This window comes from Lynx rufus, unplaced genomic scaffold (genome assembly GCF_022079265.1).
Source record: "Lynx rufus isolate CCGP_SWC_20201006 ecotype Redwood Valley unplaced genomic scaffold, mLynRuf1.p SCAF_1, whole genome shotgun sequence".
In the NCBI taxonomy this organism is placed as follows: domain Eukaryota; kingdom Metazoa; phylum Chordata; class Mammalia; order Carnivora; family Felidae; genus Lynx; species Lynx rufus.
Window position 1 is genome coordinate 125,217,453 of NW_025814823.1, and position 18,433 is coordinate 125,235,885.

Genomic DNA, 18,433 nt, shown 5'->3' on the forward strand with positions numbered 1-18,433 from the left:
TCAGGAGAGATTATTCTGCTCCCACAAGGCTCTCCTCTCTCCCCTAAAAGCCTTAAGTACTTTGTAGCTCTCACATGGTACTTGGCCACATGCTTGGCTGGATTGAAAACACCTGTACTTGTCCCCACCTGAAGGCACTACTGTGTTGTGTCCACCACAGACCCCTGAACATTTATGCTCTGTGGCATCTGTGCAAGAAGGAATGTGATTTTAGAAAAGTAACCAAAGCAGAGGAGTCAAGAGCGTTTGCTTTCATTTTATCCTCTTTGTGTCCTTGTACAAAATCTGGACCCTATGTGCTATCTGATCACTGCATATTTTTTTTTTAAATTTTTTTTTTCAACGTTTTTATTTATTTTTGGGACAGAGAGAGACAGAGCATGAACGGGGGAGGGGCAGAGAGAGAGGGAGTCACAGAATCGGAAACAGGCTCCAGGCTCCGAGCCATCAGCCCAGAGCCTGACGCGGGGCTCGAACTCACGGACCGCAAGATCGTGACCTGGCTGAAGTCGGACACTTAACCGACTGCGCCACCCAGGCGCCCCCTGATCACTGCATATTAAGAATGGACTAGGGGCGCCTGGGTGGCTCAGTCAGTTGAACATCTGATTCTTGATGTCGGCTCAGGTCATGACCTTGCAGTTTGTGGGATCAAGCCCCACATCAGGCTTCCCACTGGCAGTGCGGAGCCTGCTTGGGATTCTCTCTCCCTCCCTCTCTCCCTGCTCTCCCCTCCCCAACACCCCCTTCTCTCTCTCTCTCTCTCTCAAAAAAAAAAAAAAAAAAACACTAGATAAAGCTCTGCTCAGAGGAAATGAAATATGCGAACAAATTTGTGAAATTAGACTAAGAGATCTTCAGCTTGAAAGATGAAGGTTTTGAAAAGATATTTCTACGAGGCTACTAAACTATGTATACTAGGGTAAGAAAGACTAGTTTACCATAAATACATTGTCAAATAACAACACAATTAATAGACATCACGTCTTCCTAAAAGACATACTTACCTAGAACAGTGTTTGAAACAAAACAGACATTCAACAAATATTTCCTGAATTACATTGAAAGTATAAGCTAGCCTCATTTTGGGATGGCTGTTTTATTCCATATGGAAATTTGTTATAGAGGATTTAAAGAAAAAGTATTTTATCTGCCATTTGTCACTATCAAATATCTTATTTACTGCCTCAAAAACCAACCGAACAGTGGTTAAATATCTACCCATGTCCCATGAGTTATAGCTTATGATTCATTAAACAAAAATCTAATTGTGGCAAATACTCACACGAACCAAGAAAAAAAAAAGATTTCCAGATGTTTATTTCTGGAACTGTACACCAGGTATTAAAGTACAACAAATACAAAATAATGCTCAAAAAAATCAGTGTTTATGTACAAATATTAAAATCAATGCAACAATAGCAACTTCCTCTTGAACATCTGATACTAAAACTTGTTGTGATTGTCACTAATTAATCTCATACTCACAGGATACTTATTTCAAACTGGGACAATTGGAATCACTGGTCATCTAAGAGGAATTTTAATATCTACCATATTTAACAATAAAACTAATAGTTTCCTCCTTTTAGTGAAAAAATTAAGAACTTTTTAAAAAACATAGTAATGTCAATATTTTTATAAATTATTTCAATTTCCATTTGTAGACAATGTGCTTTGAAACTCTGGGCAAACAATCTCCTTGGTGGTCAGGTTTATTCATTAGTTTACATTCAAAGTTGAAATATTCACTAGAGACTTTGGTTAAATTAAATAGTATCACTATGCTCTATTAAATCTGACGTTCTCAAATATTTATGACCCTCAATTTTAAAAATTAAAAAGGAAACAATTGCACAATTCTTTGACCTAATTGTACACACTTTAGTATTGTTTAAACAGTATTCTACATCCTTCAAGTAAATTCAGCAGTTGACCGTGACAAGAGGAAAACTAAACATTTAAAATGCTAGCATGGAAAAGATGACGTACGACTAACAAAAGTATTGCTATAATCACAGCACCAGTTACACTCCTAAATGGATCCGTTGTCCTCTTCAAATTCCCTGTACATAAAAGATACATCAGCCAACAATGCAACTGCTCACCATGGATTTTTGGTTTGTTCATAAGAAAATAATGCGGCAAAAGAAAACAAAAGAATTTATCACAGTTTGTTATAAGAATTGTGCTTCACACTTCATAATAAAGGCATTATTGTTTCTTCATAAAATTGCAAATCAGTTATTTTCATGCTCTCAAACGCAATTCTTCTAATAAACAGCAACAAATTCTCTGTTAAGATGCTTAACTGGAGGAAACAAAACCCAGTAAATCGAGCTTTTAAAAGAAAATTCAATAAATAGCTATTTTACATGGATAAAGTCATAGTGGTACAATTTATGAATGTCACATCAAGCATGCACAAAAATGGTATTATACATGGCGGAAGCAGTCAGAAAATATTGAATTAGATCTAAAAAGATATGAAGAATTTACATATATATACAAAAATCTTGCAAATTATTGCCTCATTTTAAGAAGGAATTAAAAGTAAACGTTACCAGCTAGTTAGCACTCTCTAAGAGGCTAAAATCAGATTGACATTTAAAAATCTATTAAACTAGCTGGAATTTATTTTTCTCTCATATCATTTTCTGGATTTTGGTCAAAAATCTTTATTTAAATAACTAAAGTGTCCATTCAACTTGCTGATAATCAAAACTTTAGATAAGAAACACTGTTTCCATCTTATATCAAGATCCCAGCAATGCATAGATAAACTGACTATGTTACTGCATCAGCTACTGAGAATGGGCATGTTCATTTAAGTGCAACTGGTATTAGCATTCAGTCATCTTTGTGTAAATTATTTTATACAAACCAGCCACTGTAAACCCAGAGTGAAAATTAAAGTTATAACAATGGAAGATTATGGCCAGTATCTTACTAAATTATAAAAGGTATACTGATTTTTAACAAAAGAAATAAGGTTCAAAGTTTAGCACAACACCACAGCAATAAGAAGCTGATAACTTGGATAAAAATATCTGAAAGCAACATAGAGCCCAGGCTACCCATTATTTACTGTGTGCATACAGGAATGCTAGACTTTAGATGTATAAATTAGAGACTGATTTTAAGTTATTAATTTAACTACTTTTGTCCACTGCGCTAAACTAAATTTTATAGTAAATATGCTACTGCGTAAACACTTCAAAGCAATCTTCATTAAAATGCTGCAAACAAAAATAAGAATACACATCATCCAAAACTAAGGATGTCATTGCAGTTCACAGTTTGTATAATAAATACCCTCCCTTTCCATCACTACTAAGGTCACTACAACCTATCTACTCATCAGCACAACCTTGAAGCGACTTATACTTACAAATATCAGCAATGCAGCCAAACATTTAAGTTTTTTGCAAAGCACGACAACTAGCAGAAATTGAAAATTTCAACTAAGATGGTGCAAAAAAAAAAAAAAAAGCAAAATTCCATTGTAACTGAACTATAAAAGCAAAGCTTATTACATCCTAATACTGTATTGTGTATCATGTGAATTCACCTTTTAACTTAAAGATGCATATCTATAGAGCAAAAATGGCCAAAGTTTATGACAATGGCTTCTCATTCACAATGTCTGGAATAGAAATAAAACTGAGTGTGAGATGCATCTGAACGTCTATCACTTTTTAAAACTTAAAGTGGTAAAGTACCATTCTATGTCAATAGACAGAAACTCACATTTTTCTTGCCAACTGTTCAAGCTAAACAAAAAAAGTTTAAATATACTTCAAGGTTCTACTGCATTAAGTGTAAAATCTAGAAGTCCCTCCAAAATATGAACACTTTGAACTGCAGTGCTACAAACAACATAAGAAGTGTCCCAAATGTAAACCATTGAGTGGCAACATCCTAGGCTCTGTAGACTGTGTCCTGCAAGTCAGTTGCCTCAGGATAAACTAAATTATCAATACCAGTATGATTTTTAGAATTATAATCTTGACAATGGTGGACAAAACCCCATCTAAATACCACATCTTCAAAAGCCAAATTTTTAGCCAATCAATGAAGGTACACAGAACTCTTCCCACAGTAAAATGACAGATTCTGTGTAAGGTAGCCCTGGTCTAGAATTTTGAAACAGGATCCAAGCAAGTGTCTTCATAATTTGCACGCAGTTCCTCGTGCTGGCTTCCATAAAGATGGACTTGCTGTTTTGTAAACTGAAGTGCTCTAGTTGAATAACATGAGAGAAGTTTCCATTTTAAAAAAATCCTTGCATGTTTGTGCAGTTTAAAGAAACCTACCCCTGCTTTTATTTAATTAAGAAAATAAAACCAAAAAATGCTACATTGAGCAGGGATTGGGATCGGTACCTGTAAACATTGTTATTCCACTGCATCCATTACGGCAAAAGGAATTTACACGAAAAGAAGCCACTCCATTCAGTTCAGAACATCTGTGCTGGTTTTGAGCCGGTGGCCTCTGTCTACAGGTTTTAAAATTGGGAGTGAGGGCAGTGGGGAACAGAAAAGAATAGAAAAAAAGGGAGTGGAGAAGAGGTACTGGGGGATGAGGAAGAGATAAGCAGAGCTTAAAGCTGCACCACAGAGTTCAATCTTAGTTCCCAACTCTGCTGATCATAGTTCATTTCCACATTTATGGATTGAAAAATGAAAATACTCTTGATAAATCAAGATATAGTTCTATACATACTGACATCACTGATGTCATAGTGAAAAAGGTTCAAACTTCCAGTGAAAGACTAAGCAAACCTGATCCTTTCCTCAAGTTTACTGGTTCTGCACACCCACTGTTTCTGGGCTCCTCACTCGTGTCACTCAGAGTGAAGGGCGGCATGCTGATGTAGAGCATGGGCACTGATGAAGCCATTGGTCTCACTGGCAGACAGACTGCCAAAGTCAGCCACAGAGACGGCCATTTTGGCACTGGTGATGTGATGTGTGTGATTTTCAAAGTCCACACCCAAATTATTTACAGAAACCTCATTCATAAAGGATTCAGGAACAGCAATGCCCATTTTCAATCTCTTTGCTGGTCTTTCTGACTCTTCACTGCACATGTTCATGGGGTTTAGCTCCGAGTGATAAAATCCAGTCTCAAATAAATTAAAACAATCACTTTCCCCGTTGCTAGGCAAGGTGAGTAACTCTTCCGTTACGACAGGCACATGATTTACTTGTCCACGGGGTGTGTTGCCCAATGGAGGAAAGCTATCATCCAAACAATTAACATCCGTGGGGTTGCAGACAGTTGCTACGCTGTTGGTCAAAGCTAAAAAGAAATGGAAAATGGTTTAAGTAAGTTGTCCTGTGTCATGAAACAAAGAAGACACAATTTTGCCCTAAGCTGAAGAACACAAAAAGATGTTCATTTTACCTGTCAAGTCACTGGCAGTGAAAGAGTTGAGAATGTTCAGCTGTTGATCAGGAAGAGGCTCAGGTCGATTAGAAGTTAAGGCTGAAGAATTTACTGTCCCTCCCAGAGCTTCTGTTTCATCTACCAAACGATCCATATAGTCCCTGAAAAACATACCCCAATAATTTCATGACTGCATATCAGAGTTAAAACAAAAGTCTCTAAAGCCCATGGTACTTACGTAACTCCAGGGTGATGGTTATATCGTTTCTTTCCAAATCTTGTCTGTTGAGCAAAGTAATCATAACGTTCAGATTTCTTCCACATATAGTAGAATGCTACACATTCAGCAACTGTTCTAGTTCTCACCTAACAAAAGAAAGTTGAATTTTTCAGTAGAAACCAACAAACCCAATCCATTTTTTAGTAATTTTTTTAATACAACTATAGCTTTAATCCATGGGTCTTATTTTCTATCTCCCGAATTATGAAATTCTGAACATTTTATTAGAAAAAAAAAAGGCTTTATATTTATACTATTTAATAATAAGGATACCTTCAAAAGGCCAAGGTTTGTTATTTCAATCAGAATGTATTAGTTTATAAAATAAATGTGTACCCAGAAATGATGCTGAAAATCCTAAAACACTGGCAACCTTTACTTTTTTCCTCACTGAACACTCATTGTGATTCTGACTGCAGCAGGAGTCCTTAACCCTGAGGGGTCCATGAATGGGATTAATGGGCATCTATTAAATCCGAAAACTATATGTAGGTACACTTTTCTGGGGTAAAGGGCTGCAGCTTCATCAGATTTTCAAAGGGTTCCATAATGCAAAAGAGACTAAAAACTCTTAGAAAAGGGATCAGCACTCTACTGCATCTGCAATTTAAGATGATTTTCTAGCTAAAGGCAGGGTGTTTTCCTTCAACGTGGGTTTGGTTCACAGCTACAGGAGTTGGGTAACAACAACAACAAAAACAATAAAATTTGAGCCTCACCAACGTGTCTCCACATCCAGACTAGGGCTGTTCAAACTATATGCAGCTAAAGGTATGAGTTCAAACATACAGACAAAATTCTGTGTCCTTCTCTAATAAATACTTTCTCCACTGCTTAATCAGTATCCTATGAGGAACTTTTAGCATCTCTATCCTGATTACTGATCATGACATAAGTGCATAACATAAGGAACAAGCTTTCTTTCTTTCTTTTTTTTTTTCAATATATGAAGTTTATTGTCAAATTGGTTTCCAGGGAACAAGCTTTCTAAGCCAAGAAATAAAGTGTACATTTCAATAAACATCATTAACTAGAAGTCTTTGTGGTGAACATAGGCTTCTTGGGAACAGAAAACTTTCCTGTCTTATTCACTGATGTATTCCTAGTGCTTAAAACAACGTCCAGTCAGTAAATTGTAGAACTTCATTATTTATGGAATAAACGAATAAATTTCCTAAGTCACTGTAAAACTTATGTTTTATTTTGACTTCAACAACCCAGCCTTCTTTAAAAAAGTTTTATCTATTCACTAAATACTTCGTCTCATCTTTGAGAAAACATAAGATTTTCATACATACAAAAAGGCATTAAACAATTCAACATCATACTGGAATATCTAGCAAAAGCAATAAGAAAAATAAAAGGTATACACATTGAGAAGAAATAAAACTGTCTCTGTTTACAGATGACATGACCATACAAAGAAAAATCCAAAGAATCCACAAAAAACTCATGGAACTAATAAACGATTATTGCAAGATTGTAGCATACACAGTTAACACACAAAAGTCAATTGCTTGCCTATATACCAGCAATGAACAAATGATATTTGAAATTTAAAAACACAACATTTACATTAGCACACCCAAAATGAAATATTTAGGTATAAATCTAACAAAATACATGCAAGACCTATGTAAGGAACATTATAATATGATTAAAGAAATGAGAGATATAAATAAATGGAGTGATATCCCACATTCATGGATAAGAAGACTCATTACTGTTAAGATGTCAGCTCTTCCCAACTTAACCTATAGATGCAGTGCAATTCTAATCAAAGTCCCAGCAAGTTATTTGGTAAATACTGACAAACTAATTCTAAAGTTTATATGGGAAGGGCAAAACAATACAAAACAAAAACAGAATAACCAACACAATACTGAAAGAAAACAAAGCTGGAGGACTGATAGTACCCAACTTCAAGCTTACTATAAAGCTACAGGAGTCAAGACAGTGTGATACTAGTGAAAAAACAGATACCCACATTAATGCAACAGAATAGAGAGCCCAGAAAAAGACAGACAAATGCAGTCAACTAATCCTTAACAAAGAGTAAAGGCAACGCAATGAAGTCATCTTCTAAACAAATGGTACTAGAACAACTGAATAGCCACATGTAAAAACAAATAAAAAAACAAGGAAGAAAGGAAGAAAAGACACAGTTCTTAAAAACTTTCACAATAATTAACTAAAAATGGAATACAGATGTAAATGTGTAATGTGCACAACTATAAAGCTCCTAGAACATAACATAGGAGAATATCTAGATGACTTTGGGGATGACATGACTTTTAAGATGTAATACTAACAGCATGATCTATAAAAGAAAATTTGTTAGGTTGAAGTTCATTAAAATTAAACACTTCTACTTTGCAAAAGAGAATGAAAAGACAGACAAAGACTGGGAGAAAATATATGTAAAACACCTATGTGATAAAGGACTGTTATTGGAATTATGTAAAGATCACTTACAACTCAATGATAAGACAACAAACCAGTTAAAAAATAGGCTAAAAAAAAAAAAAAAAGGCTAAACACCTTAACAGAAGACACCTCCTTACAAAAAAGAAATACAGATGGCAAATAAGCAAATGAAAAGATGCTCCACATCATATGTCATCAGAAAAATGCAGAAAACAAGATACATTACACACCTATTACAACACCCAAAATCTAAAACATTGACAACAAATGCTGGCAAGGATGTGGAGCAACAGGAACTCTCATTGCTGGTGGGAATACAAAATGGTAAAGCCAATTTAGCAGACATTTGGAAGGTTTTCTACAAAACCAAACATACTCTTACCATATAATCCCACTCACTGGCATTTAGCCAAAGAAGTCAAAAACCTTCAACCAGATGTTTATAGCAGCTTATAACTATCAAAACTTGGATGCAACCAAGATGTGCTCCAATAGGTGAATGGATAAGATGGTATATCCATACAATGGGATAGAAAGAAATGTGATAAAAAGAAATGCACTTTCAAGCCATGAAAAAAAATAGAGAAACCCTTAAATGCGTTATTACTATGTCAAAGAAGCCAACCCGAAAAGGCTACATACTATATGATTCCGACCATATGACATCTGAAATGGCAAAAGTATACAGACAGTAAAAAGCCAGGTGTTAGGAGTAGGGCTGCAGGGAGGGAAAGAATAGGGTGGAAGAGGTTAGACTACACGGATTTTTAGGGCTGGGAAACTATGCTGTATGACGCTATAATGGTGGATATCATTATACATGTAATGGTACATGTCATTACACATTTGTCAGAACCCATACAACACAAAAAGTGAACCCAAATGTAAACCATGGACTTCAGTTAATAATAATATATCAATATTCATTCATTAATTATAACATATATCACACTAATGTAAGATATTAATAATAATGGAAGCTGTGTATGTGGGGGTAAGGGGATACACGGGAACCCTGTGTACTTTCTGATCAATTTTTCTGTAAACCAAAATGCCCGAAAAAACAAAGTCTATTAATGAAAAAGGCAGAAAATATTGACCTACCCATCTAAACACTTCAGAATCTTATGTTCCTTTAGGATAAAGAGAGATAATAATAAACAAAGCATACTTTAATGAAAATTATTACAAACTACTAGAATATACACACACATACACTTTTTTAAAAGTACTTTATTTTTTAGAGCAGTTTTCAGTTCACAGCTGATTTGAGCAGAAAGTCCAAGTTCCCACATATATCTCCTGCTCCCAAACATGCATAATTCCCTTCACTATCAATTCCCCACCTCAGTGGCACTTGATACAATCAATGAATCTATACCAGCACGGGTTTATTACCCAAAATCATTTACATTAGGGTTCACTCAGTCATTACTTATTACATAGGTATTGAAAAATATATAATGACATACATCTATCGAGTATAACATGATACAAAATAATTTCACTGCCTTAAAAATCCTCTGTACTGCACCTATTCATCCCTCCCTCCACGAAAAATTTTGAAACCACTAATCTATTTATTGCCCCCATAGTTTTACCTTTTCCAGAATGTCATATAATTGAGATCATACAGTATATAGTCTTTCCAGATTGGTTTCTTTGCCTTAGCAATACACGTTTAAAGGTCCCCCCATGTCTTTGTGGTTTGATAGCTCATTCTTTTTCAGCACTGAATAATATTCCATGGAATGGATCTGTCAGTGTATTTATCCATCTTCCTCTCAAAGTGTGTTAATTCATCTATTCAAAGGACATCTTAATTATGTCCAAGTTCTGGCAATATGACTAAAGCTGCTATTAATATTTGTGTGGAGGTTTCTGTGTGGACTTAAGTTTTCAACTCCTTCAGGTAAAGACCACTGAGTACAATTGCTGGATCATATGGGAAGAGTATGGTTAGCTTTGTAAAAAAACACCAAACTGTCTTTCAAGAAACTGTCAACTGTCTTTTTAAGGTGGCCATACTATTTTACACTCTCATCAGCAATGAATGAGAATTCCTGTTGCTCCACAACCTCACCAGCATTTCATGCTGTGGTAACATTTATAGTTGGTTTTATAACCAATGTTTCTTCTTTCAGCAACTGCAGTTCTGGCCACTAAAGGGAAACATTTCTGAGGCCACAAACCTCTGAATAGCTTAGAAAGAAATCAAAGTCAAGGAAAATGGTAAAAGACTAAGACTACCTGGAAAATATAGTAAATCCATTTTCTTTTCTGTTTTAATGTTTATTTTTGAGAGAGAGAGAGAGAGAGAGAGAGAGAGAGACAGAGTGCAAGCGGGGGAGGGGCAGAGAGAGGGAGACACAGAATTTGAAGCAGGCTCCAGGCTCTGAGCTGTCAGCACAGAGTCTGACGCAGGGCTCAAACTCATGAATCACGAGATCATGACCTGAGCCAAAGGCACACACTTAACGGGAATGAGCCACCCAGGCATCCCAAGTGAATCCATATTCTATGAATATGACAACTATATGTGTCAAAAGATAGGTGAGTACACTATCAGCATTCCCAGGAGTAGGTGTTGGCAAATCCCAGTCGTGTTTAGAGTAATATGAGAAATGTCAATGTCAGGAGAGCATTAACAAGTTCTTCCTTTCTTTTGTCCTAAGTGACTTAAAACTTATTTGTTCATATTCATTGTAATTACTAAGCAATCTGTACTAATCTGCCTAATTTACCTTATTCTTCTGTATAAGATGAAAATCTTTTCCAAAAAGCATGAGTGCATGTTCAAAGCTCCGGCATTCTTCTTCTGTCCATGCAGTCATTCCTTCTAAAGAAATGTTAAAAAAAAAAAAAAAAAAAAGATGTATTGATTGACCTCACATCTTTTATGCGAATTGCTAGTTTACTTTCAGTATGTTTCCCCCTATAAAAGGCCATTAACTAACTCCTTCCCTCTCACTCTCCCTGTACCTCCCTCCCTCCCTCCCTCCCTCCCTCTCCCTCCCTCTCTCTCTCTCTCTCTCTCTCTCTCTCTCTCTCGCTCACTCTCACACACACACACACACAGTTCTGTAATCCAATGATTTCAGTTAGGATTACCTAAAGTATACACATTATAAATATTACTTAAAAATCTACAATACCAAAATATAAAAACTAGATTTTTTTTCTCTGCATGAAAGGATAAGGATGTAATTTTTTTAACTTATGCTCATTGTTTTTCTAATTTTTTTTAAACTATAAGCATGTATTTTTTTTTAATTAGAAAAAAAGGTTATTTCCTTTATGGGAAAAAAAGTTCCTTATTTTGCTATTATATCAAAACCATAGTGCTTTAAGTAGAGACCATGAGTAATCAATATACATTTATTTAAAGTCTTTTTGCAGAGTGCTACACTCTGGAAATCTAACAGGAATAAGAAACAGCCCATGTTCTCAAAACACTAAATCCCATTCAACTTCCCAGAAGACACTAACAATAAACTCAAATCTATTTGGGGCAGAAAAGACTTGGGAGTTTTTTCCTCAAAGACATGGGAGACTACATCCCCATGAAGAATAGTCCACCATAAAGATAAAACATAGTTTGAACTCAAGAAAAAAACCCAGTATTTAGTTCTCAACATTAGGAGAGCTTAAAATAAGTTTTTTAAAAAAACAACTTTTATAAGGAAACATTCCAAAAGACTGTCTCAACCTACAAGTTTAAACATACTCTTTTCAGCTTTTCTATTTTTGCCAAGCCATTTATATAATATTAGAGTATTATTTCTTTACCTACTTACTTAATGAAAGCCATGGTGCATGCAATTCACTTATATAATAACAAAACTACTGAAATTAAAGTTAACCATTTTCCTTGACACACACAAAGCAAAACCTAAGCGCTGTAAAAATTTTATTACATGATTACTAAAAACACCCTTCTTGTAATAAATTCAATGGAATATTTTATACATGTTTTTTATCTTTAATCTCCTTTCCATTTCCTGTTTGGTTTAAAAAAACAACTTTTTGTTCAGTGAAATCATAAAAATCATTCTTTTTAATTACTTTGGATATATTGTCATCTCTGGGGTCTGCTTTGTTCTGTAACTATTTCTTCAAGGAAGTGGAGGTGACAGGGGGGTAACTAATGTGTATTTGAAAAATCTCTGGTACGTCTAAAAATAGAGGGCAAGAAAAGGAAACAATTATTCGCTATGAAGATGAACACCGATCTTACAAAACTGTTACCGGACTGCTCCATCCTTTACAATACTTTGCTTATTCTACTCCCCAAATGAGGATCCCCTGTCATTTCCCTCTCTTGATCCCAAGCTTTGCTTACCTTGAGATGCCTTTCCATTGCAGCAGTACCTTTCAATTGCTTCCTTTATATTATGGTTACACTTGAGAAGTTCATATAATGCCTACAAGAGAAAGAAAAAAACTATTCAATAAAAATTATCAGAAATTCATACTTAATAGCATTAAAACAGACAAACAACCAGGACCAGTAACAGTCCTGACAAATACTGTCTGAAATGCTCTCTAAATATGTAAGACATTTGAGGGTATGTTTGTCCAAACATTTAGTCTACATACCTATCCTGATGATAGACTCAAGTATCTCAGAAGTTTGTTCATTTTCACTCTACCCCTCAGAAGTCACCCACTGGTATCACTCTTGACTTTATTTTTTATTGTCAGGCCATCTGAGCTGGGGAAATTTCCCTATTTTAGATGATTTTTCCAGTTGGGAAAAATTAGTATAAATATGGTCTTGTTCTTCACATCACCTACTCCCTGCCTTTTAGAGTGTCAATATAAGGAAACAGCAGCTAGCCTGGAAGAGGATGCGTATTTTAGTGACTTGGGTTTATAACAGTCTCATTGTCTACTATGAAACGTATCATTTTTTAATCCTGTTTAAGATTCTTCCCCTCTCTTTGCCCCTCCCCCCACGTGCTCTCAAAATAAATAAATAAAACCTTAAAAAAAAACAACCAATCTAGCTGCTAAAAGAGCATCTGGTAAATCAATATCCATTTCTAATTTAAAAAAGCCAGGGGCACTTGGGTGGCTCAGTTGGTTAAGCGTCCAACTTCAGCTCAGGTCTTGATCTCATGGTCTGTGAGTTCAAGCCCCGTGTCGAGCTCTGTGCTGACAGCTCGGAGCCTGGAGCCTGCTTCAGATTCTGTGTCTCCCTCTCTCTGCCCCTTCCCCGCTCACACTATGTATGTTTCTGTCTGTCTGTCTCTCTCTCTCTCAAAAATAAACATGAAAAGGGGCGTCTGGCTGGCTGAGTCGGTTAAGCGTCCGATTTCAGCTCAGGTCATGATCTCACAGTCTGTGAGTTTAAGCCACGCGTCAGGCTCTGTGCTGACAGATCAGAGTCTGGAGCCTGCTTCAGATTCCGTGTCTCCCCCTCTCTCTGCCCCTCCCCTGCTCATGCTCTGGCTCTCTCTGTCTCAAAAATAAACAAAAACATTTAAAAAAATTAAAAAAATAAATAAAAAAAAACATGGAAAAAAAAGACAAAAACTTTTTTCTTCATGTTTATTTTTGAGACAGAGAGAGAGAGACAGAGTGTGAGCAGGGGAAGGGCAGAGAGAGACAGAGACACAGAATACAAAGCAGGCTCCAGGCTCTGAGCTGTCAGCACAGAGCACGACGCAGGGACTGAACTCACGAACTGTGATATCATGACCTGAGCCGAAGTCAGACGCATCACTGACTGAGCCACCCAGGCGCCGCAAAGACAAAAACTATTATATGTGTAAGCAGAATGTTACTACCTTACTATAATAAAGACAACCTATATCAAACCAAGCACCAATATTCTTCTTCTTTTTTTTTTAATGTTTATTTATTTTTGAGAGACAGGGAGAGAAGGAGAGAGACAGAGAGCAGGCGTGGGGGCAAAGGGTAGTGAGAGAGACAGACAGATGATCCAAAGCCGGCTCTGTGCTGACAGCAGACAGCCCGACACAGGGCTTGAACTCACAAACCATGAGATCATGACCTGAGCCAAAGTCGGTCGCTTAACTGACTGAGCCACCCAGGTGCCCCACACTGGTATTATTCCTAATGTAAAAACCTTAGATGATTACTTTCCATCAAAAGCAGGCCTCAAATCACTATCACTACCAAACATCTCTGAGTTATGGCTACTTAAAGACTAGAAAGCCTGATAAAAACAACTGAAAAATTATTAGTTTCAACAGCTTGAGAAAAAATAAATTTTTAAAAATTGGTATTTCTCTATATTAACAACATACCATTATAATAGAGATCCCATTTACAAAAGTATTAAAATCACGTAAGTATTTCAAATATTGAAGAATTAAGTTAATTAGATGGATGTGATACCCAAACAAACAAAAACATTTGAGTGATTAAAAAAGTAAAATAAATGGAAAGTCAGACCATGTTCTTGAACTGGAAGGTTTAATGTTTTAAAGGCACTAATTCTTGCAAAATTAATTTATAGTTTCATGGATTATCAGTACAAAAACCCAATGGGATTTCTTTTTGACAGGTGAAAGATACTCTGAAATTCAGTTTCTATAACTTCTCTATGTTACTTGGGAATTCAAGGCTGAGTCCAACTATCACTGGATATTCATTTCAGTTAGGATCACCTAGGCTAAAGATACAGGGTGAAGAGTATACAAGAGGGGCAAAATGGTATCAGAGGGCAAAACTAGGGGCCTCCAAAAAAAAAAAAAAAAAGCCCTAATAGGTATTACTCCCAGCCCCATCCCACATACAATCAGGAGTATTCTGCATCTATAGGTACACAGTGCTTAACAAATGCTCCTAAAGCAAATTTATACAACCTTAATACAAAATACTTTCAAACATTTCCTGAATAAAGTTCGAGAGTAATCCAAAGAATATCTTTATTATAAAACCTACAAGTCTAAGCATAGAGAATGTTTAAGTTAAGTGACATTATAGCTACAGATGGAATATATAAAATCATCAGGAATGAGATACTAAAGAATTTTCAATGGCAAAGGAAAGTAAGTGACTCAAATTAAGATGTGCACATATACATAGAAGAAAAGACCAGAAGACATCAAACAATATGGAATGGTTATCACTACCAGCTCTTGGGACTTTTTATAAGCCAGTATTTTCCAAGTTTCAAAAATCTATCAGGGGGCACCTGGGTGGCTCAGTTGGTTAAGCGTCCAATTTCGGCCTAGGTCATGATCTCATGATGCATGAGTTCAAGCCCCGTGCTGGGCTCTGTGCTGACGGCTCAGAGCCTGAAGCCTGCTTCACATTCTGTGTCTCCCTCTCTCTCCCTGCCCCTTCCCCACTCGCGCTCTGTTTCTCTCTCTCTCTCAAGAACTAAACATTAAAAAAAAAAACAAATTGGGGCGCCTGGGTGGCTCAGTCGGTTGAGCGTCCGGCTTCGGCTCAGGTCATGATCTCACAGTTTGTGGGTTCGAGCCCCGCATTGGGCTCTGTGCTGATGGCTCAGAGCCTGGAGCCTGCTTCGGATTCTGTGTCTCCCTCTCTCTCTGCTCCTCCCCCACTCATGCTCTGTCTCTCTCTCCTTCAAAAATAAATAAAAACAGGGGCGCCTGGGTGGTGCAGTCGGTTAAGCGTCCGACTTCAGCCAGGTCACGATCTCGTGGTCCGGGAGTTCGAGCCCCACCTCAGGCTCTGAGCTGATGGCTCAGAGCCTGGAGCCTGTTTCCGATTCTGTGTCTCCCTCTCTCTCTGCCCCTCCCCCGTTCATGCTCTGTCTCTCTCTGTCCCAAAAAAATAATAAATAAACGTTGGCGGGGGAAATAAATAAATAAATAAATACATACATACATACATTTAAAAAAAATTAAAATCTATCAGAAAAAGAGATATCCAGTTCACATGTAAGAAATATTTTAATCGAATATAAGAAAATCAAGCAGAGACTAGTTAGCTGCTGTTTCGACAAAATTTGAAGAATACCTGTTCATTGTCCCTTGTGTGTGTTCCTGCAGATATCCTATCCATTATTTTTTCATTTCCAGTTCTTAATGAGGTCTCAACAAGGTACTCCTTAACTTTGCTCTCCAAAACCACACCAGGACGCCAAAGTAGCTGGTCTTCATTTTCATACACTGATAAAGAAAATCCCATTAACATACTAAATAATGAACATGCTCATAGATGTATACAAACTGTTCTTCCTCTTCTTTGATATGCTACACACTGGGACTATTTGAGGACACAAGCAATTTGATTGCCTGGCAAGGTGAGTCCTTCATTGGTAAAGGTTTAAAAAAATTTTTTTTAACTTTATTAAGGGCCAAGTGTTCCAGTGGCTATAGCAAGTAGCTTTCTCGCTGGTTGGATTTACTATCCAATCAGAAGGCTTTCTATGCCCTGTAAAATCTAATGTAAAACTCAGAGGAGAGGTTTTATACTCTCCCTAATGAGGGAGTAAAAATAACCTGTGAAAATTCTTTAATAACCTCACTGAACTCCCTGTCTTTATGATGATTATATACAGGTTAAAAACTGTAAAGAAATAAAACAAGCAAACAAAGATCAATAAAAACCAAAATATCTGCCAATAATGAAATACCTAAGAAAGGTAGGTTTTTACTTTACTGATTTCCTCCCAAAAGGTGAATTTTATTTAAAGGAGGAAGCAAATTAATCAAAAATGAATGATTAACAGTAAGAGACTTAAACTTTCCAAAATCTCTTCAAGAGGCTGATATACTAATGAGTGACATGTCACTCAAATAAGGTATATATTCTATCAATGTCCACATTGCCACCATAATTAAAGCTTCTACTTCACAAAATTAAGTAACACAGAGGCCCAAGTACTTATCCCATTGCTTCAAGTGCAATGCATTCTTCAAGTGTGTAATAAAATAATTTGCTGAAATCTCACTATGTACCAAGGACCGTGGTAAGTGCTTTACATTCACAACTGTTGGGAATCACCACAGGAATCACCACTCCCAGTGAGCAGGAAAGTTAAAAATAAAATATGCCTGTGAAATAATAAGACTGACTTTTCATGTAAATTTCTGGAACCAGTTTCTTTCCTCTTCGGTCAAAACTGAATAGGTAAAATAGTTTGGGTTTATTCCCTCTAAGTATAGAGAAGGTATATCTTTCCTTCTGAATGTGTAGAACTGAGAGATGACTACCTGCATTATGTCTAATCTAAGAACTGACAGCTGCTAAGCATGTATTTGACTTCCAAGGTTTGTGTGGCATTTAGGTGGGCAACTGGGGCATCTGAAGGTGATCATCTACTGTTTGCTTCCCTGGGAGCATATCACTTTGAAAGCAGTTTAGGAAAATGTTATTGGTAGGGACTGAAAAGGCTAAGAACCCTACAGTAGCCAGTCCTTCCTTCCTTCCTTTAAATAGAGGATGAGCTAACAAAGAAAAGGAAGAAAGACTCAGGAAGGGTTGTATCACTGTGACGCTTTGGCCCCATCATGTCATAAGAACAAATAAACTCATTAGGGAAAAGGTCAAATGCACATGGCCAAATCTACAGGCTTCCCAATTTCGGCTAGAGAAATGTACCTGTATCTTTATTTTCCACCACATTTTCAGAACCAACTGTTAACTAGGATCTAGCAAAATTGTGAAGAAAAAACTGATTACACTTAAGTAGGGGTGTACAAAACAAGAAGAATCCTTGTATTCTACCACCTTCTCTTTCAGGGCTCACACAAAATTTCATCTATATTCTTTATTCATTAAGAGTTGTCTTTCCAAGAGGATTTTCTCTCTCAAATACTCATTATCTCAAGTGGTAAGATTCTACCCACTTCTACTAAAGTGGGATGTGGGCCAAGCAGCTGCACCCTCAGAGACGTCCCACTACTTTAGCAGTTGCCTTCGCATACCTGTAAGGCTAAGAAGCACTGTACGGAGAAGAGAGTGGTTCTCCAAGCTCCGCAGTTCATTTCGATATATTATTCCTAAGTCAGTCCCAAACTTTCACTGACTCCAAATTTATCTTTATACTGCCAAGGCTGGTATACAATCAGATAAGTAAACAAACACATTAAGGGGTAACAGCCTACCAAATATTATCAATATCAAAATCAAAAGCCTCCTTACCTTTCTCATCACCATCATACTCTCCAAGGTACGGAGGAATCTCTGCCTGATATTGTAAACCAATCATTATTTCCTACAAGAAAATTCAGAAGTAAAAACACCCTATAAAAATAAATTCTGAAAAACAAGTTCCAACTTATTAATCAGTTACAAGTCAAAAGAAATTTCATCTTGTAACAACAAAATTATCTTAAGTTACTTCAGAAATGTTTTTAAAAGTTATGTTAGTCCAAACAGTCCACT

General features: G+C 36.5%; 1 protein-coding gene across 1 annotated transcript in view; it reads right to left on the reverse strand.

Annotated features, from left to right (window-relative positions):
* Window positions 1–1,302: 1,302 nt before the first annotated feature.
* The window catches only part of MIER3 (MIER family member 3), a 34,199-nt gene continuing 17,068 nt past the window's right edge, over window positions 1,303–18,433 (reverse strand). The window contains exons 7-13 of the mRNA XM_047086769.1: window positions 18,191–18,263; window positions 16,061–16,212; window positions 12,441–12,522; window positions 10,843–10,937; window positions 5,630–5,757; window positions 5,410–5,552; window positions 1,303–5,304 (exon numbers count right to left, since the gene is read on the reverse strand). Of these exons, the coding sequence (XP_046942725.1) occupies window positions 4,847–5,304; window positions 5,410–5,552; window positions 5,630–5,757; window positions 10,843–10,937; window positions 12,441–12,522; window positions 16,061–16,212; window positions 18,191–18,263 (1,131 nt within the window). The 3' untranslated portion in view covers window positions 1,303–4,846. The remainder of the gene's footprint in view (window positions 5,305–5,409; window positions 5,553–5,629; window positions 5,758–10,842; window positions 10,938–12,440; window positions 12,523–16,060; window positions 16,213–18,190; window positions 18,264–18,433) is intronic.